The 26661-nt window shown below is 39.9% G+C and overlaps 1 protein-coding gene across 2 annotated transcripts in view; it reads left to right on the top strand.

The window, feature by feature from the left end:
• Positions 1–26661, top strand: part of Sel1l2 (SEL1L2 adaptor subunit of ERAD E3 ligase) — an 88318-nt gene that overhangs the window by 6583 nt on the left and 55074 nt on the right. For both annotated transcript variants that reach the window (XM_040744948.1, XM_040744947.1), the window contains exon 2: positions 7864–8032. In XM_040744948.1, coding sequence (XP_040600882.1) covers positions 7864–8032 — 169 coding nt within the window. The remainder of the gene's footprint in view (positions 1–7863; positions 8033–26661) is intronic.

Raw genomic sequence — 26661 nt, 5'->3', positions numbered from 1 at the left:
ATTTCTGCTATTTTATGGATATTTTTATATCAGTTTTATCAGAGATATTAGTCTGTAGTTTTCTTTCCTTGTACAGTCCTTGTCTTGCTTTGATAACAGGGTAATGCTGACCTCAGAGATTGAGTTTGGAAGTTTTAGTAGACTCTAACATTTAGTACAGGACTTGCAGTGTTTGAAACCTACCATTTTAAGAAGCTATGCTTTTATCAGATCCCAAAACATTAACTGTAGTTCTCTCATTCAAAAGAGATCTGGACACCAAAAACCTTTTTTGTGTGTATGAATTTTAGTTGGTGGGAAAATCTTATCTAACTTCCAGTAAGGTTATTCATCTCTTTAAGTGGTGGTTTGAAGAAGAATGGTCCCCATAGTCCCATATGTTTGAACACTTAATACCCAGTATTTGGAAAGAAAAAGCAAACTCCTCCTTATTTCTCAAAGAACTTACTATAACCTAATATTTGAATACATTAGAGGGTAGCATGAAAATATGCAATAAAATAATCAGCAAATGCTTTGCCAAAATAAAGGTATTTTGTCTTTCTTATTAATGTTGTAAGTTAGGGTACAAAATAATTGGTTTTGTTGCATAGCTGTCACAATATGTGTCATTATAGTTTTTTCTAACATGCCCTCATTGAACTCCCCTATCTCTTATATACACAAAATTTGATGAATGTGTAAAGGGAATGAAAATAGAGTCACACAAAAATTTAAAGTGTAATAAAGAAAAATGTTGCTGAAAGGGATGAGCATGGGGGTCCAAAAATAAATAACAAAGAGGGAAAAAACATGAAGTGTTGGAACACCTCCTTCTGGGGCCATCAGAACTGAGGGATAGCTAGTTTTATGCAAGGAATGAGAAAAGATCATATGAATTTATGAACTCTTATCCTTCCTGATGCTTATACTGTTGCACCTGCATTGGCTCAGTGGTCCACGATCACCAGAGTTGTCTTGTACTAGCAGTTTCCCTTCTTTAAATAGAAGGGTCCTCTACTGGCCATACTTAGTTTTGAAGTCTATGGACTGGGCATGTTCTCCCATCCTTCTAAGACCCCTCAAATGGTACCCCATATGGTGGCTATTGTTGTAACCAGGGGGTCTCACAACACTGAACACTATACACCAGCATATGTGTCTTCATAGTTCTATGCAATCCTATGTATTATTCACCCAACTAGAAGGAGGCAGCTGTGGATGTCCAGAATTTAGCTTAAGCTTCAGAGTCTGGGGCTTTATAGCAGGGAATGGTAGATAGGTGGTTCCATAGTTTGTTTCTTCTGTTGCTCTCTAATTCTAGGCTATCAAATCCAGGATTAGTAGCAGTTGGTGGGATCTGCTCTGGGACCCTCAGGTATGATTACCTTTCCCTGTGTCATTTGCTGTTTGAGATGAGCCTCTTGCTGCATACTTCTCTTCTGGACAGTGCCCAACTCTTCAGTTTTCCCCCAGCTGCCTCTAAAGGTGTTCTCTTTCATCCTGGGGCTGCAGAAGGCTGCCTGCTTTGTGGTCCTTCCGTGTGCTCAGGCCCCCCAGATTGGCTCAGTTTGAGATATTAGGGCTCCCTCTCAAGATGGCATTCAATCATTGCCTCCAAGTCATACAGAGAGACAAAATGGGCTTCTTCACAGCTGACCCATTTGCTGTAGGAATTACTTTCTCAATAACACCTACAACGTATGTAGCATGATCACTCACACCTGTTAACTGAGAACTTAGGAGAAAGAGGCAGGAAAATCAAGACCAAACTGATCTACATGGGAAGTTCCAGGCCAGCTAGAACTGCCTGGCATGATCATCTCTTAAACTAAAGAGACAAGAAAAATAAAACAAGCAAACAAAAACTGTCCTAACTGGATCTACAGCATACAAGGGTAAGATACCAGTCTCTTCTCATTGAGGCTCCATGTTGTATCTTCTGAATGAGAATTTCCCCTCCCACTTCCAGAGAGCCACTGAACCAGAACTGTTAGCTCAGCTAACATCTGTGTGTCACCCATCTTTTTCTCTGTAGTTTTCAGGTAGCCTAACACTACCTTTGTGATTTTTCCAAAGTTCTCCTTTCCTTTTCTTTTCAGAGTAGAGCCATGTTCTTGTTATTGGGACTCTTCTCCTGAGCCACACAGAGGCAGCTCTCATTTGCCATCATTCCCAGACGTCTAAGAGAAAGACATTTTTTTTACAACAAAAGCTTATTTCTCCTCCATTGGGAAGTAGACATTTTTCTAAACATAGCAGTCCTTAACTGCATTTAACATATTTGCCTTGCTAAAATAAAACTGTCAGTCATGTTAGGCAACATATCCTAAGATCATTTTCTAGTCCTAATTGAGAATAGTCCAGAGAAATGAAGAACTCTAAGATGATTACCACAAGCCCCTTTGCTTCAATTTAAGCAATTCAAAGACTTACTCTTACTTTAAGAGAGGGGATCCACTAAAATAGAGTCTAATGTTCAGAATTATCTGTCTTCTCTTTCCATCAAACACATGCTGTATATACTTATTTAAGACTTGGAGAAAGGGTGATCTGATACAGTTTCAATTCTTGATTGAAAGCCCTAACAGAAACACCATCTGGTCTCTGCTAGTTTTGGCTATGTGCTATGTGTGCACGCATCTTCACTGTTTGATAAGCTACACACATTTCCATGTTATTTTATTCATGTGCTTTGATTTCACTTTCATTTGCTTTCAGCCTCCTTCCACTTCTGCCCAGAGCAGGGGCTCTGAATCGTTAGTAGTCAATAGATTTCCACGGAAGACATGTCAGACCACAGGAAAGTGGGCTTCACGCCCCCACCCCAGAGTTTCTGCTTCTGTAGACCTAAGGTAGAGCCAAGGATCTGCACTTGTTACTCCTGTGTGATGCTGGTCTAGAACAGCTGCCTCAGTGATCTAGAGAAATTAAGTGTTTCTTACAGGAGATGCCACTTTCTTCTCTCATTGCTGCCTGTTGCATAAATTGGCCTTTCTCTGATGAGATCTGGAGCCCAAGTGTTCATACATTAGAAATATGATGACTTAAACAGAGCACGTGGAATCTCCATCTACACGTACTAGGATGTAGAAATTCATTTCCTCGTTCTTATGAAACCAGAGGCAGTAGCCTGTGTTCTTCCTGCCATCTCATACATCCACTTAAACAGAGGCCACTCTTGAGAAATCATGGTCTAGCCTTGCCATGTCACTCCGGATACCCTCATGGATGACTTTAGTAAGCTCTTATTTGGCATCCACTCTTTCCCAGGAAGTTTCTGTGAAGCTTAATGTAGTGTATCAGAGCCAAGGAGTGGTGATTGCTCTGAAGGGTAAGAGCTAGAAATGTCAGAAGGACATAGATAGTTAAGGAAAACAGGAAATGTCTTTGAAATGTAGCACCCTGGAAAAAGTCAAGAATATTCACTGTACAATTCTTTCATTTTTTACCTGTTTATCATTTGAAATGAACAGGGCTCCTCATTCTTGACATGACTCACTCTTCAAGAAACATTTCTCTTCTCCATATAGAGTATAATCTCACACCCAGTGGTTTTCATTCTGTGGATCATGACCACCTTTACGTCTAAGGACCCTTTCCCCTAAAACCATCAGGGAACACAGCTATTTTTAGGATTCATTTTTTTTTTGGTTGTGAGCCTAGCCTTTAAGGGTCATCTCTCCAGCATTTCCATTACGATTAGTAACAGTAACAAAATTACAGTTATGATGTATCAAAAAATAATTTTATGGTTAGGGGTTACCACAGCATGAACTGTGTTAAAGGGTCACGGCATTAGGAAGGCTGAGAACCACTGCTTGAGATGCATTACAAACATGCAGAGGAAGACAGGGAGAGTCTGAGTCCCTCACTATAATGTAGCTCTGCCTCCACTCTTCTCCATTCTCTGTCTTCATTCACTCGGCTGGTTAGACAAAACTGCAAGAGATTATCTTTGACTATGTCATTTCTCCTGTGTCTGCATCCAGGCCCTCCCTGGTTCCTGTCTACACGACTTCTGAGGCATCCTTTGTCTGCCCATGTATTTTCTCTCCATGGCTTCTGCACTCCTCTATGTAGCACCATTCTTCACCCAATGGCCTGGTACAGTTTCCACACTATTCTCCCTGCTCCCTCTCTTGATGCTCTGCAATCTGTTGCTTGCATCTATCAGAATGGTCTTTGTAAAGTGTAAATCATGGTGTGTCACTGTTAACCCTGCAGTGGTAACTACCTGCATGAATGAAAATCTAACTTCCTACTCTCCCTGTATAGAACACCCTGCTTCCCTAAGTGACTGTGCTCTGTAATTCTCTCCTTAGCTCACACCCATTCAGAGCCTTATTCCTGTTCCTAAGACATGACTGATTGATCCCACATGGGGTACTGTCATTTTCTTTTCTTTCTGCTGGGGAGGCTCTGCCTCCATGTCTATTCACTACTGCTTTGGGGCATTAAATTATTGGCTGCAAAGTCACCACTACAGCAAGGCACTCTGTATAATCTAGTTGTTACCAGTACCTCTGGCCTTTGTGTTTTGTTTTAGCCCCTTCACAGCATGCACTGATCTCTGAAACTAACTTGATCATTTTTTTGCTGATTATTGCTATTATTTGTCTTCTCACAAGCTAATGGAAATTCCCAAAGAACAGCAAGTATGTCACCCCTCCTTACCACTGTCTCTTTAATTCTTAGAGAACAGTAAATGTGAACAAAGGAATCATTGCTGAAGGGTATTGCATTGCTTGGTTGTTTCATATTCATTGATTCCCAAAAGCTGTACAAGGAAGCTACTACAATTCTTCAGTCCTTAGTCATGGTTTTTCCTTATGCAATTCTATTAAAATATAAATGAGGGATTTAAGGGCTAACATACATTTTCAACATCAAATAAACACAGCCCAGACAGCAGTAGTAGCATGGGAAATGCTAAAATTACTGTTTAATGTTATTGGCTAAAATTAGTGCAATTACTACCAAAAAGAATTTTAGATATTCTACTTAAGATATTAACAAAATTGTATGTGGGAGGTGGTAATGGTTGCTTTTTTTGTTTTTTGAAGATTTTGTTTTGTTTTATTTTTGAGTTTTGGTTGTTTTGATGATTATAGTCTTTTGAGATAGGTTCCCTCTATGTAAACTAGACTGTCCTGGAACCCACTATGTAAACTAGGCTGGCCTTAAATTCACAGAGATTTGTCTGCCTCTGCAAGATGCCACCATGCCCTGCTCTGTTTTCTGGGGGGACTTTTTGTTCTTATTGTCATTTTCCCTTTAGTTTTTTTTTAAGATTTATTTTTTTATGTATGCAGTGTTCTGCCTACATGCCAGAAGATGGCACCATGTCTCATTATAGATGGTTGTGAGCCACTATGTGGTTGCTGGGAATTGAGTTCAGGACCTCTGGAAGAGCAGCCAGTGTTCTTAACCTCTGAACCACCTTTCCAGGCCTTTGGTTTGTTTTTATCAAATCACATGCACTGATTTCTCTGGCTAAAGACATAGTTCACTGATAAACAGACCAAAATAGCAATAGGAACTGCATTCTGGCAGTTTAGAAACATAGAAACTTTTATTTAAATGGAAATATATAGTCAATAAAATATTGATAACAGCCAATACTTGACTATTTGTCATATACAAAGCTCTTCTCAGGCAGCAACTTATTTGTTCCTCACAACACCTATTGAAATGGAAAGTGTTATTATATCCATTTTACAGAGTAGGTAAACTGAGATTAATTAATTATTGAACATAAAATATTACATATAACACCTATGTGAAAATCTATAGCCCCTTTGCCTTGAGGTAAGGTCAGTTAGGATGGGGAATTAGTAAGTAAAATTTTCAGAGTGAAGTCAATTATCATCCAGACAAAACATGAAAATATGTCAATTCTCATGGCCAGACTCTTGAAATAGAAGCTTTTTCAGAATACTAGGGCTGTTTCTATATATTTTGTTTGCCTTTATCCCAATATTTAAGACTGCTTTGGAAACATCCATGGGCACAAAACAATAACACTAAACAAACTATAATTTAGTCACAGATTAGGATTGATTGTAGAACAAGATAAATTCAAACATTTTTCCTCAGACTCTATCAGTATTTCAGTCTCTCATGTGAAAGGATGCCCTACTATATAGGCCTGTGCTTTAAGGGAAGAGGGATTACGGTGAAATATATAAATCCATGCATTTATTTGACTCTCTCAAGATAATATATTTTATTTAAGAAATACACTAAGATGTTTGCAAATGTGTATAGTGAACTGAGTAAATAAAGTGTGAAATGTATAATATAAAATGATGCTGCTTTAGAGACAAGAGCAGTGAGTTAATACTATCCAATGTTAGGATCCTCAAGAAGTCCCACAAAAAGGCCACCAGTCACGTATGCACTCAATTATAGTGCTCATTTTTCCCTGCATGCAAGGGGTCAACCACTCAGCAAATAAGCAAATGCCAACCCCCAGAGAAGCTCCCAGGTTCCTTTTAAGCAAGATTAGGGTAATTCCATTGAGGAGAGGTTAGTCTTGGGGGCTGATTGGTGGGTTTAAACACAAAGTCTATGTGTTGCTATAGGAGCTGGATTGTATCCTGTTTTGGCTGTGGGGTGAGGGCTTCTAAGTTGGGGAGGATGTATCTGTGGGATATTTTACAACTCTCCCATCATGCATCTTCCAGATGAGAGTGAAGAGGGAGTGGAAAAGTGAGGAGAAATGAAACTCTTCAACACAGCTTCCATCTCTGATTAAAACACTCCTTGACAGTTTAAAAAGAGACTTGCAAAATCTTTCTTCCTTCAATTTCCTGTTTACAAGATAAAGTACACTTTTCAAGCCCTTCAACAGGAAACTCCGCGTGCAAACACTTCTGCCTGCCCAGACACCTGCCCCTCACTTCCCTGTGTACCATGTGCTCACACCGCATCAGCATCTTCAGTCCCACCTGGTTTATCCCAGCCGCCCTTCTCTTCATCCCCGTCTGTCTTTCTCCAACGCGTAAATTCTCCCCACAGCAGTCAGTGGTTCTTAGAAATGAAAACCAATCGGTGAGGATCCCTCTTTGGCTCACAACGCTGCTCGGGTGTCCAGTTCACAGGGAACACCATCCGCATGCCTGGTCCTGACTTCACAGCTGCCCCTCTGCCCCTTTGCTCACCACGCTTCAACCGTCACTCACTCCGCTGCAGCCGCACCGTCTTCCTGGCACACCCGTGTGCTCCTGACTTCTTTGGTAACGGAGAAAAACACAGTAAAAACAAACTTGACCCTCTGTAAAAGTACTCATTGAAAGATTCTCATATAATTTATCCTGGAAAAGTAAATATTCTTGATAAACCTTTTACATTCTTTTTTAAATCTTTGCTATTTTATACAATTACAAACAAGCTGCCCATACATACACAGGAAAACTTATGACCTTAGTTCGAGTAGGTTAATTAGATAATTTCTGGAAAACACATCAGGGAAGGATTTTTATGTATTTTTAAAAGTTGTAACGTTTCATTCCATATTTGCTGTAACATGTGAGGCAGGATCATCTCCCTTTATTTTAGCTCACATAATTGATATCACCATGACAACTTACCAGGGGAAGAGTAGATTGGTTGCATTCTCTTTCTATTTTATTTATAACATTTAGCTTTTAGTGTTTGACTCCATGATCCAGATAATAAAATAGATTAGAAAGGGTTTATTTTCATACAAGATGGATTCTTTAAATGCAGCATGCCGTATGTCATTTTGATGTTTAAAAAGAGCAAGAACTAGAGTAATTGCACCAAACTCGTATTTGTTTTAGAAATGAGAAAATTTTCAACTTTCTTGTTTCATTTAAAAACAAGGAGTGAAGTGAACCCAAACCCTTTTCTTTGTAGGTATCAGTGAGCAAAGTCAAGCAGTTTATATCACATCTCCTGGGACAAGGAAAATCAAATCAAATAACCAATAAAAGAGAACATCCCTTAGAAAAAAAGAAGAATCAACATAAATTAAAAATAAAAGGAATTCAAAATAAGGATCTCCTGAAGAGAAATCAAAACTATTGTAAGTAAAGCATTCACCCACATGCCAGTCTGAAATGACTAACCAAAGATCACATCTTAGGGCTGCTTCTGAGAAAACACAGGCTATGGTTATAAATATTTATATGCACAGTGATGTTATGTTCTGTCAGTTGCAGCTCCAGGATTTTAACTCAGAAATCAGAATAATGATAACAAGCAAGGTTGTTAATTATATCTCACGGTAGAAAAAATCTACAAAATTATACAGGTTCTTGTCACCTACTCTGCTACAAGAAACCCTCTCTTGCTAAAGGAAACCAAAATGAATGTCACACCCCTTTTGTTCTATGCTGGTAATCTACGTCTCCATAACAGAAGCACATGTGCTTCATAGTTAGATTTCTTAATACAAAAGAAGGTTCTAGAAAAATGTGATCTCCACAGAGAATTTAAGTACTGCTCAATAATTTTTAAATTTTTATTGAAAATGTCAAAGAATATGTGTGTAAGGAACTTTAATCACATTCATTCATATCATGCCTCTCCTGCTCCCTCTGGAATCAGTGTCTTCCCAACATGCCACCCCCCACTCTCGTGTTGACACTCAAGCATAAAGTTTGAAAATTATTTCCAACGTTTTACTTAAGCCCAATGCAATGCTCTTGTGTAATAGATGTATATGAATTTCTGTCTTACTAGCATGTTATTTAAATTGATGTTTGAAAACTGAAATTGAGGATAATAAAGTTAAGAATACCAGTTTTCAGTGATACTGTAAAAATGTGCACATGTCTAAGTTTATTTAAAATGTAAGTCATACACAGTGTAATATTTATCTGTCAGTTTTTTAATGGAGAAATATGGTCTGTATTTTACATAGCCTACATTGGCCTTCCTAAAATAAACCATACTCATCCTACTACATATGGGCTCGCCCAACAGCAGCTTTCTTGTACAATAGGGAACTAGAGACACATGAAGCAACTGTATTAGTCAAAGTCTATGGGAACAGAACTAATAGAATGAATACATATTAAAAGGATTTATTAAATTGGCTTACACCATTGTTCTGGGTGTCCATCAGTGGCTGTCCTTACTGTGGAGGGACTGGGAACTTGTGGCTACTCAACCCATGAGGTTACATGCCTCAGCAGTTTAAATAGTACTGACAGCTTGGAGGATTAGTAGAAAGTCTTTGGTTTTCAATCTACGTTCAAAGGCTGTGCCTGATAGTTTTATGTCAATTTGACACAAGCTAATGTGTAATCAGAGAGGAAGGAAATTCAAGAAAATGCCTCTATAAAATCAGGCTGCAGGCATGCCTGAAAGGCATTTTATTAATTAGTGGTTCATCAGGGAGGGCCCAAACTATTGTGGGTGGTGCCATTCCTTGACTGGTGGTCCTGGATTCTAACAGAAATTGGTAGCAAGGCAGTAAGCAGCATCCCTCCATGGCCTCTGCATCAGCTCCTGCCTCCAGCTTCCCGCCCAGTTTGAGTTCCTGTTCTGACTTCCTTTTATGATGAATTGTGATGTGGAAGCATAAGCCGAATAAACCCTTTCCTCCCCAATTTGCTTAGGTCATGACGTTTCGTTACAGCAATAGTGACCTTAACTAGAACAAAGGCTGAAGAAGCTAGGTTGTGATGTTGAGGGAGGATGATAGCAGAGGTGTAGATGAACTCAGCATAAACTTGCCAGTCAGAAGCTGAAAGCAGACAAACACAAAGGCTTTTCCTTTAAAGCCTTCTCTCTAGTGTTGCTCTCAGTCCTGTCGAGAAGACAATATTTACCATGACTATAATCTTACTCAGAATTCTTCCAGATATCTGCAGTTCCCTGCCCCTGATTGTCTTAAGCTGCCTCATTATAATTAAATGAGCAGCTTTTTTATATTAAAAAATTTATTTTAAAATTTAAATTCAAATTAGAAACAAGGTTTCTTCACATGTCAATCTCACGTCCCTCTCCCTTCCCCTCCCCTCCTCCCACCACCCACCCAATACCCCCTCCTTTCCCCAGGGAGGGTGAGTTCTTCCATGAGGGTGTCCATAGTTTGTCATTTCATCCAGGACAGGGCCTAGAACCTCCCCCAAGAGTCCAGGGTGAGAGTGCATCTCTCATTGTGGGATGGGCACCCAATGTCCATTTGTACGCCAGGAATTAATACTGGTCAACTACCAAAGGCCCCATAGATTGCCTAGGCCTACTCACTGACACCCCCATTCAGGGGGTCTTGATCACCTCATGCTGGATTCCCAGGCATCAGCCTGGGATTCAAGAGTTAACCCTTGTCAGGTCAGCTGGTTCTGGGGGTTAAACCAGCCCAGTCTTAATCCCTTTGGTCATCAGTCCTCCCTCTCTGTTACTGGCTTTCTTGAGTTCAGCTCAGTGCTTAGCCATGGGAGTCTGCCTCTGCCTCCATCAGCCACTGAATGAAGGTTCTGTTACCCTGACTCTCCGGCCATGGGATTGTAGGCTGGCACTCCCAGATCTATGTCTAAAATCCATATATGAGAGAGTACATGCCATGTTTCTCTTTTTGTGACTGAGTTACCTCACTCAGGATGATTTCTTCTAGTGTCATCCATTTGCCTGCAAATCTCAGGATTCCATTATTTTTTTCTACTGAATAGTACTCCATTGTGTAAATGTACCACATTTTCTCTATCCACTCTTCAGTTGAGGGGCATCTAGGTTGCTTCCAAGTTCTAGCTATTACAAATAATGCTGCTATGAACATAGTGGAACAGACATCCTTGTTGTATGAATGGGTATCTTTTGGATATATGCCTAAGAGTGGAGTTGCTGGGTCTTGTGGTAGGTTTATTCCCATTTTTCTGAGGAATCTCCACACTGATTTCCAAAGTGGATGAACAAGTTGGCACTCCCACCAGCAATGAAGGAGTGTTCCCCTTTTACCACATCCTCTCCATCATAAATTGTCATTGGTGTTTTTGATTTTAGCCATTCTGACAGGAGTGAGATGGTATCTAAGAGTTGTCTTGATTGTCATTTCTCTGATGGCTAAGGATGTTGAGCACTTTCTCAAGTACCTCTCAGCCATTTTAGACTCCTCTATTGAAAATTCTCTATTTAGTTCTGCAGCCCACTTTTTAATTGGATCCTTTGGTGATTTGGAGACTTGCTTCTTGAGTTCTTTGTAAATTTTGGAGATCAACCCTCTGTCAGATGTGGGGTTAGTGAATATTTTTTCCCATTCTGTGGGTTGACTTTTTGTAAATGAGCAGCTTTTAGTGACACTCCATTATCAAATTTTCCTATAGCATTTAAATCACTTTCCATTCAAATATTCTTTTTATAATTGTATTCCATCAGTTTATATACAGTTCTATCAAATTCTATAGTTATAATGACAATAAAACTGGCACAGACTTAGGAACAATTACTCCTGGATTTTTTTCTTAAGTGTGTGTGTACATGTGATGTATATACATGTTGTACACACACTCACCTCTATGGCTAGTCTGGCTAGCCAGTTTGCCCTGGTGGGTCTCCTGTCTCTATCTTCAATGCACTGCATTTATAGGTGGGCTCCTCTACCTATGCCTCAGTCACTTGGGTTCTGGTGATCTAAACTTCTGTCCTCATACTTTCACAGTGTGAGGTTTATTTATAGAGTCATCTCTCCTCCCCCGTAACTTTTTGTAAGCATACAAGGGATGTCTTAGTTGTGTGGTAAAATACCATGGCAAAATCAATTTAAGAGAAAGGAATCTGTTTCCGTTAACAGTCCAAATGTACAGTCCATCGTATTAGGGAAATTAAGGCAGTGGAAGCTTGAGGCAGTTGGTATTGCTGCATCCACAGTCAGGAAGCAGAGTGAAATGATGCATGTGCTCAGATGGCTTCTTGCTTTTACGGAGCCCAGGACCCAAGTCCAAAAAATAGAACTGCCCATATTCAGGCTGGATTAACCAGCTCAATTAACCAAGTCTAGATAATCTCTCGTGGTCATGCCAAGTTAACACTGGACATTAGCCATTACAGCTGAACATTGCAAAGCTGTTGCATAGAGAAAGTAAATTTGAACCTGAATGGTTGAGTCATGAAGTTCTCTAGTTCTTAGCCACTAAGCTTTATACTTCTCATGAAAGATGGATGACAGTAGCAAGAATGTTTGCCGGGTGCAGAGGCACATGCCTGTAATCTAGCCCTCAGCAGTCTTAACAGGCGAGTTACAAGTTTGAGGTCAGCCTTTGCTATGCAATCAAACACTCCAAAAAATTTTAATTACATGCTTTTCAAATGACTTTGGGGAGATGCAGAACTATTTGACAAACATGTTGCAATTTTCTAAGCACCAATTTCATTTGAAAGTTTTAAAGGAGAACATATAATGAAAAATAAGTTTACTCTACCAAGAACAGCCACTGTGTATGCAGTAGACTTAAAAAATTCACATTTTGAATGGTCAAGCTTAACTTCAAAAAAATGTATTGCTGTCCTCTGGACCTCCAGGATGTATGCATACATTCATCACCAGTGCATGTTCAAAGTACTGCCAAGTGCACATGAGAATCCCCATTTTATAACCCACATTAACCCTTCATCAAGATTTACAGAAATGAGAAATGTGTCTTTCTACTAGAAGTAAATACAGAAATGCAATCACTGCTAACAATAGCAAGTGGCAGAAACTGAAAACAGTGGGATTCCAGAGGGAGCTATCTATTTAGAGGCCGGAAGGTTTCTTATAGACCCAGACTCAGCTCCTTCTGAAAGTCCTGTTTTAACAAAGATGTTTAAAATTTCAAAATCTTAGTATGACAAGAATATTTCACCCCATATTTACCCACAAAAGGCTGGTTTGCTGCTTCATTAGGAGATAGTTCTAGATAGAACCTGAAAATAATCACTACACTTGCTTTGGAAACAAACAAACAGCACTTTTCGGTAGAGTCATTTGAGAGGAGTTTAAAACAGGCCATTTTCTAAGGGTTTAAACTGGATGCCATGAAATCACAGAGCTCCATTAGACTGGTAGCAGGAATAACACCATTGTCCAAAGGTTCCAAAGGACCTCAGGGTAGTAGTAACTACTGGAATTGAGGAAGCAAGCAAGAGGTGTGTGGAGAAGGCTCTGTGACAGAACTATGTCCCTGCATCAAGAGAAAATGTCAGGCTATAAAGTCACACATGGGCAAACCAAGGAGTAAATACCTTTATCTCACTCACTTCCTACTCTTTATATTCCCTGTGGTTGCCTTTGGACCTAACTTATCCAGAAACTATAGAAAGGAGTTCACAAAAAGGAAAATCAGGACATCTAGCACACTGGCTTTTCAGGCAGGCAAATTACAATCATGAACTAGAAGGATGAAGGCTTTCACTGAGATATGTTATATTAAAAGTGAAATCACAGTCTTAAAGAGGGAACACCAAGGGTCATCCAGTCTCACATCTTTCTCGGTATTCCTGGAAGATGGCGTGAGCTCCTAAGTACATGAGATAAACCACTGGGTCATGAAAGGCCCTTGCTATTCTTTTATACACCCCTTTATTATAAAGTACTTAGCTTACATGAATCCCACAATGATCTCAGTCCCCTCACATAGACAATGTCAATTTGTGGTGGGTAGAGTTGGATTTATTAACTGTGATATCCTGTATTCCGCAGAATATACTATTGCTATTTCTGACACCAGAGCACAGTGATAAGACCTTATGTATTTGTGGCAAATTGAAAGTTTTTCTCACTAAGAGCCCTAAACCAAGCCAGCTGTGGTGTTCCATACTTGTCATCCAAGACCTCAGGAGGCTGTGGCAGGAAAAATAAGAGTTTAAGGTCAACCTGGACTACATATAGAAATTCAAGAGAAGAAGAGGAAAAAGGAAACAGTGGGCAGGGAAAAGATGGAAGGGACATGGGAAAAGAAAGACTAAGCCATATATTAGAATGGGCTAAGCAATACATTGTTAGGCATCAACCAGTTAAAATACCAGTAGGAGATACAGATATATATCAGAGGATTTGTTATAAGGAGTTACGTCCCATGACTATGAGGGTGATCATATCTATATCTATAGAGGAGGCTGTCAGAAAAAGCAGACTGGAATCCTTAGATATAAACTAAAATTATGGTCTAGCAAAGCTTTTTAACCTTTGATATTGTAATATGACATAGTCATCTACAAATGTGTTTGGTTGCATACATAGCTACCCTGGGACACACGAAGTCCACAAGCCTCAGTCCTAACATTCCTGTCCCAGTCCAATGGCTAGTTTTGTTTTCACTTTGTTTTTTGTTTGTTTGTTTGTTTGGGGTTGTTGTTTTAATGGGATTTTTTTGCCTTTCTTTCCTTTTTAAATATTTTTAAATTATGTGTATGTGTAAGTATCTGAGTGTACGTGTCCACAGATGTTGGGACATTGGATATTCTGGAGCTAGAGTTACAGTAACTGTAACACAGTTACCCAGTATGGGGTCCTAGAAACTAAACTGGGTTAGAGTTTAAAAGTAGTCCACACTCTTAACCATTGAACCATCTCTCCAGCCCCTGTTTTTTTGGTTTTCATTAGGAAATCCTTGATCTCTGTCTTAATGTGTTGAATCAGGTCAAGTCAGATTATCTAGGATAATCCTTTTGATTATGGGTTTTAGTCATATCTACAAAATACCTTCATAGAAACAACTATGTTAGTGTTTGCATAGCTGGGGACTGTAGCTAAGGCAAGATGACACATAAATTGACCATCAAGCCAGATATCACCTACTACTTAAATATCCGTGGTTAATTTTTCTTCAGTGCTGGAGATCAATTACAAAGGCTTTTAAGCAGTGCTCTACCACCAGGCTCCATAAAGTTGTCGAATTTAAGTTTAAGAGTTGGGTCAGTGAGATGGCCCCATGAGTAAAGGCACTGACCACCTGAGTTCAATCCCTGGAACCCATGTGGTAAAAGAAGAGAACAGAGTCCTAAAAGTAGGATCTCCATACATCCACTTTAGTATGCGTGGGCACACAGGGAAATATACACTACAGAATTAAATGCAAAAAATATTAAATGTAAGATTTCTGCCCACTAAATTTTACTGTGGGGAGCAGTGTAGCTCAATGGGAGAGCAGGTCCTTAGCACACTCCACAACCTGGGTTCAATCACCCAACCCTAGAAAAAAAATTCACTGTGATCATTTTTGATTATTTGTCCAAACTCATTATTACATGTAATCTTTTACCCAACCTCTTGTTATAGAAATCAATGATACAGGGTCAAATGTAGAGCCAAGAACTCACAATAGTCCACTATAAATCTCCAGAATAATATTTACTGGATCAGCCAGATAAAATTGTGAATTTGATGAGGTTGAGAAATATTTATTTGCTGAAATATATTGAACAGCATGCATGTCTTTGTTGGTGAAGCTGCCCTAATTAGTGTTTATGGATAGGAAGTGGGCAAACATCTGCTCCCAATTCCCGTCCCACCTCACACAGAAATCTGCTATCAGCTGATGCCAGTTCTTCAGGGGGAGGCGTTTTCTTAAAGGCCCAGGGATAGAATTAGGAGGGTTCGTTTTGGTGTTTACTTTTGGGATCTTTGCTTATGCTTTTATTTTTTGAAATTATAATATCATTCCCCTCTTCTCTTTCCTCCCTCCAAAACTTCTCTTTCAATCACACACCCTCCTTTTTTTTTCATTTAATTTGTGTGTGTGTGTGTGTGTGTGTGTGTGTGTGTGTGTGTGTGTGTGTGTGTGTAGAATATAAATATACCTTGTGCAGCCTGTATAATGTTAGTTGAATGTGTATGTTTCCAGGGCTGACTAGCTGGTAATAGATAACTAACTGGTGTGCTGCTCCCTGGGGAAGACCATTGCTCCAGCTCTCAGCATAGTTTCCTTGCTTCCAGTTCTCCGTGTAGGGTTGAGCCCTCTTGACCTCCCCCTTTTCCTGGCATGTCTATGGTGTCATCCTTGTTCTGATCATGTGTAAGTAGTCATGCTGATGAGAATTCACACTTGTTTACTTTGGTAGGGTCTCAGGTATCCCAGGCTGGCCCAGAGCTCCTCCCTATGTAGAAAGGATGAGAGATGAGTGACAGCATACGGATGTATGATGCCACACTCGACTTTCAAGCTCTCTTTGTGAAAAGGTGAGATGAAATTACACAGGAAAATATGGGAAAATATTTGGATCCAGGAATGTGATGATTGTGCTATGTTGCGGTGCCAATAAACCCCAAAATTGGGAGATCAGCGTCATGCTTTTAAATCACCCATGCCTGAGATGACCAAAGAAGCTATTTTAATCCTGGGATATATCAGCCTCTTTCTCTCTCTGTTCTGTGAAATTGTAAGTCTGCAGTTCTCAAACTTGCTTCATAAAGAGAAAATTCTTTTAGAACAACTTAAAAAGATGTTACATTTCCCTGTAAGTCAGTGGGTGCAAAGTGATGCCAGGAGAGGAAGAGGGTCACTGGAGACTAGAGGTTGAAGGGATTGCGAGAAGCCACAGACAGATAAAACACACTTATTCACTCTGGAAGAAAAACAGCACACGGAACACTGGGTACACAGACACACACCATCACCAAGGGTAGCAGCTACAGACACACACAGACAGGCACATTGGCCTCTTGGAGATACAAGTCTACACACACACACACACAGGCAGGCTGATGAGGGCAGAAGTTCTCTGACCTCTGACTTCAGGGTGAAATTTATATAAAAATCATACTAAAGTGGCATTCTGCTAGCAATAGTTAAATAACAGATTACATGCCACCATTAACTTTTGGATTCTGCAGATAATATGATGTCAGCAACTTTGTGATAATTTATACTCCATCCCTCCCATGTCCATCATTTAGCCTTCTTGGTCAGTGCTACATATCCATAACAGTACCAGGTTGTTTAAACATAAGCTGTTCTGTAAGACTTTGTGTTCCCTATAACTGTATACAGCATAATCAGAACAGTACTTGGGGCATCAGAAATTAAGAAAGAGGAAGCCATAGAGGCAAGATCTTCTCTAAAGGGAAAATTTGAACTTTACAAGCTATGAAAACAAAGTAATAACATGGAGGTTAGACATGATTAAAGGCTCACTATAAGCCTTTTTGAATTCTGATCTTATTCAGTCCCCACTTCAATATTTCTATGCATGGGATACAATCTTCACAATGAGGTATAGAGATTCTGGATATGCGCTGTTCACTAGACCACTGAGCCCATTAAAAAAAGAGAGAGAGAGAAAAACCAAACTCAGCCTAACTAGCCTCAAAATGCTTTTGTTCTAAGAAATGGAAACGATTAGCATCAAATTGAAGTCTCTAGAACATGCATACGGTTTTCCATGCTTTGAAAACAGAGCAATGACTCATTTTCAATCTTGCCAATTGTTCTTTAACTCAGAATTTCTCTAATATAAACAAGAGTAGTTGCAAAAGCAAGATGTGTTCCTGGCACAATGTCTACCATATACTCAAAATTAATAAATGCTTGATGAATTAAATTGAGTCAAAACTCATCTCTGTACATTGGTGGTTTGCCAGCATGAATGTCTTTATGAGGGTATTGGATGCCCTGGAACAGAAGTTACAGACAGTTGTGAGCTGGCCTGTGGGTGCTGGGAATTGAACCCCGGGTCCTTTGGAAGAGCAGTCAGCGCTTTTAACCACTGGAATAGAGGAGAGCATGATGAGAGACACCATAATAGAGGGAGCCATTATAGCTTTGAGGAGAGATTTGGTACTAGTGAGATTTCCAGAGATCTACAAGGATTACACCAACTGGCAAACTAAGCAAGAGTGGAGAGGTAACCTTAAATGCCCTTCCGTGATAATGAAATTGATGACTATCTTATATGCCATCCTAGAGCCTTCATCCAGTGGCTGATGGAAGGAAACAGAGGCAGACACCCATAGCTAAACACTGAACTCAACTCCTGGAACCCAGTTGCTGAGAGGGAGGAGCCATGAGCAAAGGGGTCAAGACCAGGCTGGTGAAACCCACAGAGACAGCTGACCTGAACAAGAGGGAGTTCATGGACCCCAGACTGATGGTTGATAGGCCAGCATGGGACTGATCCAGACCCTCTGAACGTGGGTGTCAGTGAGGAGGCCTCAGCAATCTGGGAGGCCTCAGGTAGTAGATCAGTATTTATCCTAAGCATTCGAATGGATTTGGGGAGCCCATTCCACATGGAGGGATGCTCTCTCAGCCTGGACACATGGGGGAGGGTCTAGGTCCTGCCCAGGATGATATGACAGACTTTGGAGATCCCCAGTGAAGGGCTTCACCCTCCCTGGTGAGCGGAGGGGGGGATGGGATGGGGGACTGGAGGCTTGGGGGACTGATGGAGGGCAGGGGAGGAGAAGAGGGAGATGGAGCTGGGACTGACATGTTAAGCAAGCTTGTTTATAATTTAAATTAAAAAAAAAAACAAAAAACTTTACAAGGAAGGGTTAGGTGACTGCCCTAGCTGCTCCGAGGACTAGGACAGGTTTGTTGTCCTGTCGCTTTTATGCTCTCTTAGATAGAGAGGCTGTTAAATCTCAACAGCTTTCTAAGACAGGTATTTCAGCCATTCTGCCACCGTGGAAACCATGCTCAGAACAGCTCGTGGATTATTTGGAATTATACAGCAGAGTGAGATTTGACCTGAATCTCATTCAAGACCAATATGCTATTCCAAGTCACCTCCAGGGTTGGAGCAGAGTTCAAAGAACTAAAACTCTGACTTCACCCTATTAGATCACAGCTTTCATTTTTTGGGGAAAAACACATACTGAATACAAATTCATTGTTAGTCAAGTTTAAAAAAACCCTCATCTCTCTGCAGTTAATACATGGTCTCAAACTGGGTTCAAATTCAGAATTTTCTTTGAAGTATGCAGTATTATAGGTGACACTCAAAAGTAAAAATGTCTTAGATTTCTAGAACACACTTGAGTGATGCTTTACAGATGAACATGATGTTCTTACAAGCATTATCTTTTAAAAAAAATAGTGCGGTTTCCCTCAGAGTACCTTAACATTGTGACTTCAACAGTTAATTCTTTCTTCTGAGATAAAATTAAGTCTAGAAAAAGTAATTATCCTTATTAAATTGTTAGCAGGACAAATCAATAGCCAGCCTGAGCACTGGTGGAATGGAGGCTACTCCTGCAGGCTCCTGTGTTCCTTCCTGCCTCCCATGGGATTAATCAGCATTTATTTTAGTTAGCATACTCAGACTACCATGTCTTTGCTTGGAGGAGGGTATTTTACAACTCATATAAAACCAGTTTGGATATTCCCTTTTTTCCTTTCTGCAATGTAAAGCAGCTATGCTAAGATTATCATTTGCATTCTCTTTTGTTGACTTTTTGAATATTTGCAAGAGACACTGAGAAGTGCCAGACAAACACCTCTTTAATGAAGAACATGTACCCAGTTGCTGAGGCTACAGTCTACAGATAGCCTTCAGTAGCCAGTCCCTAACTGGATAGTATTCCCAGTCAGACAACTGTGTACAGACGGCTGCCCCTTCCACTGGTAGCCACTGCCAACAGCAATCAGACCGGGAGTATAAAACCCTTATCATCTCACCCTACTTTGTTTGGATAGTCCTAAAACTACTCTTGCTCCAGAGTATCCTGTGGGGTGCCTACAAAGTGTTTTTATCAAACCTGCTTTAGAATCTTCCTCTGCCCAATCCAGCTTCTCCCCAGATGAGGGTCCAAGGACTCTTCACATTCCAGAGAGGTTGGGAATGAAAGAATGAATTTGTCTTGGATCACTCACTAGAAAGACCTCTTTTCTCTTTTGATCTCTAAGGATCAGCCTCAAAGATTGGCTCAGGTTGAAATAGTGTTTACTGGAGATCGCTCAGGGATGTCTTGAAGGAACTAAATCAATCTTATGTGTTGGGGAAGGATGAGAAAGAAAACACCCAACTTAAGGGAGCTTGGTCTCAGGGTTCTAAATTCTCCTTCTCCTGACAGGGTTAATTTCAAGTTACCAGGTTTGATTTTGAGAGAGAAAAATAGGCAAGACTCAACCACCCAAAGGCACTTCTTAAACACAACTCTAGATGTCTGCTCTTAGAGAACTCAACAGGCACACCTTACTAGCTCTCCTACCGTTTGCTGAAAGGCTTTTTCAAGTCAACACAGTCTCAGATAAATGAACTTAGTTCATTCTTGCCACAGGGTGGCTAATTCAGTCCAAAGCCCCTCCTGTTGTGGATATCTAGAAATGATGCCCATGGTATTCCAAAACATTTGGTTTTTTTAAAGAAGCAGTGACTACATGAGCTCAGATTTGTGTCACACTGCCTAGAATTTAGTCATCATATACTAAGTCCTAACTGAGAGACCTTAGTCAAGTTGCCTGAATTCTTTGTGTCCACATCACCTCAGCATTAATATGAGAATGATAATGGCCCTTCTTATAGTCAGTGAAAAAAAATAGTAAACATAAGCACTGAGAACTGTCGTACTGTTTCATAAGTAGTAACACTTGCAATTATATGTTGGTTTGAGTCTTATTTTATAAGATATTTCTTTTAGCTAAATTAGGAGATTTTTAGGTAATAAATTATATATCAAGCCAGAAACCCTGATTTCAAGTTTTACTTCCGTAGATGTTTGAAGAGAGGGAGTATTTTCCCTATAGTTAGCACTGTCTACCACTTCTTCCAGAGCACCTGGGGGTCTTGGTGTTTGATGACAATGAACAGGAGATAATCAAGTATATCATTGCAGTGGGATTAATCTGATTCAAGTGTTTTTGAGTTAATCACGTCTTTATCTGCTAAAGCCTGTGCTGAGTCATTCTTTCTTGGATAGGATGTTATTTTTAGTAGCAGATCATTATTCTCCCCCCTTTGACAATATTCTGTCTTCTTGGCACACATAAGGGTGAATGTGAAGAGCTTTACTGATGTGAATCCTGAAAATCAGAGGCCGAAGTTGTTCTATATTAAGTGCAACTGGAGTTAGTGAGAAGGATACCACAGTGGATGTCAGTGAGTTTTGCTGCTGTGGGAAAGAACCTTCTATTTGTGAACACACCTGACTCATGGTCAGACTCAATGACTCCTGGATCATCCATCAATTCCTTTAATTCTTGATGATCCTTTGCACAATGTATGATGTAACTTGAGATGTAAAATATTTATTATCTCCTTTCTGTATGTTTGTTGCAATTTTAGAGTCTGTGGTTAAACAAAAAAAGAAGGAGAAATGTAACAAAGGTCAAAGAAAAGAGTGGATCAGGGTGGAGCTTTAAGGGGAGAAATGGGATACAGGCATCACAGGCCAGGAGTGGGCACAGGAAACCCGAGAGACAGGCACACCTAAGTGACTTCACAAAGGATACATTTACATATGTGCCATTCTTGAGCATACTTAATTAGGAAAGTGGGTCAGCAATACAAACCCAAGATTACCAGTGCCTCCATCATGCATGGAAAGGTGATCTGGGTCCAGAACTGCCAAACACAGGGAAGTTTACCAGCTACTAAGTTTACCCACTTACAATCTCAAAGACCAAACCTTGCCAGAAGTGAGTTCCTGGGAAATCCAGTTGACTAACAAAGTCAGAGCTCCAGGCTGGAGACCTAGAGAGGCCAAGGAAGGCTACAGTCCCTCTTGCCTGTGGCAGGTATCCCTTGCTCTGATTTGGGTGTGTCTCTTCCTACAAGGAAGAAGCAGTTTGTCTCCATGCCATGCAGGGTGAACATCCCAGTTTCCTATCACTGTTACAAAAAAATACCATGTTCCAAGTGCCTTTAGCAACAGAAATAATTGTTTTCTTGTAGTTCAGTGGGCCCAAACTCCGAAACCAAGGTGCTAGCAGATTTGGCTTCATTTGAAGGCATGTGTTCCTGCCTTCTAGTAGGCCATCTTCTCACTAATTTCCATGTAACCCAGCACAATGAGCTAGTGTGTTGGCAAGTACAGAGTCAAAATAAGCATAACTAAGACATGAGAAGTGGAGATATATTCTTGAACAGGCTAGGAGTTAATAGGAGTTTTATAAAGCAAAAAAAAAAGAAGGAAAAAACTATGAAGATTTTATTAGAGAGACTGTGTGTATTAAAGGTTGGGGGGATTCATTCCTGAGCATGCTCATTTTAAACACATGATTTAAGAAAGAAAGATAATAGACATATTTGGGAGTGTGCTTACCTCAAGGTTAATGAGTGTATGTTTAAAAGATTAAAATGGTGGACAGCAATGCCTTAAGGCATGCACAGCTTGCACCATAGTTTTCGCTGATAATAAAGGACAGAGCCCTTTGGGTTCTGATAGAGGAGTATGCCCTTAAGGTTTCTGCCTCACTGAAAGCCCCACACTCTAGCACATCCCTTCTCTACACCTGTGCACCCTGGAGCCTATTCCACTTCTCATTAGAACATCAGTCCTAGATAATCATTTTAATCATCTCTTCGAAGACCTTATCTCCAAATGAAGTTGCATTCGGGAAGAGGTTTGGTACTTTAGTCATCTAAGATGTAGATTAATGAAAATAAGGAAAAAAAATAACAAAAATGTCAAAAACAGGCAGGAATCAGAATATAAGCAGGGACAAAAAGGAAATCGTTCCCTTCTCTTCTCTGAGGACATACTAAGCAGTCACCGTGTAGAACTCAAGAGGCGTAACAGGTCCAGACTCTTTCTCCAGTAACAGAAGACCATGTGGAAAACCTAGATTTATAGAAATGGGTTAATATGTAAGTCAGAGCCAGCTAATAAGAAACCAAGCCAACGACCAACAACATTATAACAAATACAGCGTTTGCATGTTTCTTTGGGGCAGAGAAGGGCAGTAGGACCAGCCAGGCCAGAAAACCTCATATTAATTCAAACCTTTCTGCACAGTATGTCTCTGACACATATTAAAACATAAAATTCATTTAGTTCATTAGCATAGTTTCCATATTCACTGCCATCTTAAATACACCTCTGGTATACTTACTTCTGTTATGGGATAATCTTTTCGTACACTCAGAAGATGTGTCTCTGATTGGTTTAATAAAAAGCTGAATGTCCAATAGCTATGCAGGATTTCCGGGCACAGAGGATGCTGGGAAGAAGAAGGGTGGAGACACCTGGAGATACGAGGAGACACAGAAGAAGCAACATGTTAATTACATTTACTAACATTGTAAAGGTCACTGAGCCATGTAAAAGAACATAGATTAAAAGATATGGGTTAACTTAAGTTACAAGAAGTAATTAGAAACAAGCCTAAGCTTTCATAACTCATAATGTCTCCCTATCATTATTGGGGAGCCAACAGTTCTACATACTTCTGTGTTTTAATTTTCAATTTGTATTTTAGACTTTGTGTATAAATGTTTTGTCTACATGTGTGCCTATGAATTATGTGTGTGTTCCCTGGCCATGGAAGCCAGAAGAGGGTAACTCAGATCCTTTGGAACTAGAGTTACAACTGTGGTACATCTACTCCTCGCCCTTTACTTTGTGAAAGCCCTCCCCAATACCTCTTTTTCTAGTTAGCTTTAACTCTCAATGTGACAGAGAGTCTCAACTGAGGAATAAGTGTGGGCCTTCCTGTAGGGGACTACCTTTAGCTTTTGTTTTTGTACTTGATGTTAACCATAACAATGTGACAAAAGCTGCCAAGTGATGGGGGATGCCCCGCCCTTCTGTATATATGTTTCTCTTACTGGTTGATGAATAAAACACTGATTGGCCAGTAGCTAGGCAGGAAGTATAGTTAGGGCTAGGAGAATTCTGAGGAGAGGAGGCAGATGAAAGAGTAACATGCTGGAGCAATACGGGTACAGGTAAGCCACAGCCTTGGGGCAATACATAGTTTAATAGAAATGGGTTAATATTAAGATATAGCTAACTAATAAGAAGCCTGAGTCATCAGCCAAACAGTTTCTAATTAATATAAGTTTCCATGTGTTTATTTGGGTTTAAACGGTTGTGGGACCAGGTGGGACAGAAACTCCATCTACAACTAAGATCACTACTTGCAAGAGCTGGAACATACCTATGGGGGCCGTTTTCATTCAAACCATCATACAGAGTGAAGGCAGCAACATCAGTGAAGTATAGGCCAGAGACACAGCTTCATGCTATAGTTACTTATAGCTACAGTTAATGAACTCATAATGTGGCCCCAGAAATGTATAACTGATAAAGGAAAATTCAAGATCACCAGTGTTGCACAGAAAGTTAGAGTGTTTTCACTGCAAATAAAAATTAATAGTTTTGTTTGTTGAGTCGCAGAAAATATCTGGGAAAGGAATGGGCAGTATTTGAAGGTCATGTATGCTCTGACATTAGGAACAGTTCATTGCTATTTTAACATTCTTATTTGAAATATTTATATATAAAAGGAACTTTGTCTATATATAGGCAACTGTCTTAGGTTTCTAATGCTGTGAGGAGACACCATGGAATCTCTTACAAAGGAAAATATTTAATTGGGGTCACACACTTACAGTTCAGAGGTTCAGTTCATTATCATCATTGTGGGACATGGCAGCATGCAGGCAGACATGGTGCTGGTGAAGTAGATGAGAGCCCTACATCTTATAGGCAACAAGGAGTGGTCTCAGTGTCACACTGAGCAAAGTTTGAGCAAAGAAGAGACCTCAAAATCCAACCCACAGTGCACACTTCCTCCAACAAGGACATACCCACTCAACAAAGTCACACCTCCTATAGTTCCACTCCTTTTGGGGGGTATTTGCTTTCAAAAAAATCTTCACATCAAATATTAATCGTGCTTTAAGTCTTTGTTGTTGTTGTTATTATTTTTAAGGCAAGGTTTCTCTGTGTAGCCCTTGCTTTCCTGGAACTTGCTCTGTAGCCTAGATTGACCTCAAACTCAGAGATCCACCTGCCTCTGCCTCCCAAATGCTGGGATTTAAGGTGTGTACCACCATGCCCAGATCCTTTAATTCTTGATTCTCAGCTAGTAAAAAACATCAACCAGAATCAAGAATAAGGTCTCTTTTCCCTTCCCATGTCCCCTTATTTTCCCTGTCTTTCTAACGTACCTCATAAACATATTCTCAAGAGGAGGCATTGGTTTCTCTAGAGTCACATCACCACCATTTTAGGTAGTTTGTCCTTATGGTCAAACTTCACGGGGAAGAAGATTACTGAGGATTAAGGTGTATGTGTTTGGGGGCAACAAGGAATTCCAAGAATAGCATTCACTCCCCACTCCCCAGATTTTTAGATGTGTTATTATATCAGATGCATGACAGGAACAGGCAAATTTGCAAGATGATGATATGAACATAGATGTTATTATTTCGTAGTAACAAAGCCAAGGACTGTGAGTGGTTGCCTTGGCCCACCATGTTCATTTCATCCACTCTCTCCCCGTGACCCCCACCCCGCCTCTGTTTTTTTCCTACGTTTATCTAGTCTGCCTCACATCAAATTCAGAAAACTTTCTGGAATAGTTCCCTTACTGCACTCTCCCAGATTTGGAAACCTTCAAATCATAAGAACAGAATTAAAGCATCAAGAAGATAACTTTATCTGGAAACTGAATCCTGCCATAGTAGTGAAAATATGTATTTCAATACATTTGGGAAGGCAAAGAAATGCTAATAAAAATAAAAGCCCTGGAGAGGAATTTGTCATGGAAAATCATTACTTATAGTCAGTCTTCAAAAATGTATACTCATGCTTTGAAAGCATGCTAATGTCAATAATTGCTATTCCATATACAGATTAGTCAAATTTTTTCTCCATTACTTTTCCCTTTTAATCATGAATACAGATAGCATATAACTCAAAGCAGAAATTAGATGTTAAAATGTCTGGTGTTTCTGAATTGATTGACTAGCTTAAAGCTTTCAATATAATTTAAAATTTACTTTTTGGTTTTTTCCTAGTTTCTAAAATAGACATCTCGTGTTATCTTGTCTGAGAGAAGAAAAAGAGCCACTTAAAGTTCCTTGTGATCTTGTTAATGAGGCTTCAAATCCCAAATGTTTTTCCTTTAAAAGGGCTTCAGGCTCTATTTTTCTAATCAGGTTCCACTGTGTATTGTAATGGACTTGGAGACAAAGGAAGAGGGAGCAGAGAAAAAGAGAGGAGAGAGAGAGGCAACTGAAGGGTAGAGAATTAGCTTTCCTTATCAGTAAACCAAGTAATGGTGTTTTTAAAAAATTAGTGCTACATAAATGTTAGAAAAATACCATCTCTTTATTTTTCTTTAGTCTCTAAGACTGATGCTTGGTCCCCACATAAATGAGCAAGCTATTATTGATAATATATGCATCATTCCCAGCATTCCAAGAAAGTTTTAAGGAATGGCAGAAACCTTACACAAAGAAAAAATTGCAAGAAAATTGCCACTTCAGCTCCTATGCCTGTTCCGGTCATCCTGGAGATACCTGGCCCATGTCCTTGTAGATTCTCAGGGCTCTAAGTATATGGACCAAATGGCACAGACAAGGGCAGTATTGGCAGTATTGACTAAGAACACAGCACCTAAGATCCTACCTCTCTCTAGGGTATACCAGGAGACCTCTAACCCTCTGCTTACAGAAGCCCACATCCTTTTCTTAGGCAGAGAACACTTCTCCTTCCATTGGAAGCATATCTTTCCTCTACCTTCTAGGCCCCAGAGCTGGGAATAATTCCAAATGATCTACTTGAAATGCAAATACTTGACAAATAAGTAGCAAAACTCAAAACAAAATGTTAGCACA

The sequence above is a fragment of the Mesocricetus auratus genome, unplaced genomic scaffold (genome assembly GCF_017639785.1).
Source record: "Mesocricetus auratus isolate SY011 unplaced genomic scaffold, BCM_Maur_2.0 Super-Scaffold_100004, whole genome shotgun sequence".
NCBI lineage: Eukaryota > Metazoa > Chordata > Mammalia > Rodentia > Cricetidae > Mesocricetus > Mesocricetus auratus.
Note: the sequence above shows the minus strand (reverse complement) of the source record. Positions and strands in the feature narration are given on the sequence as shown.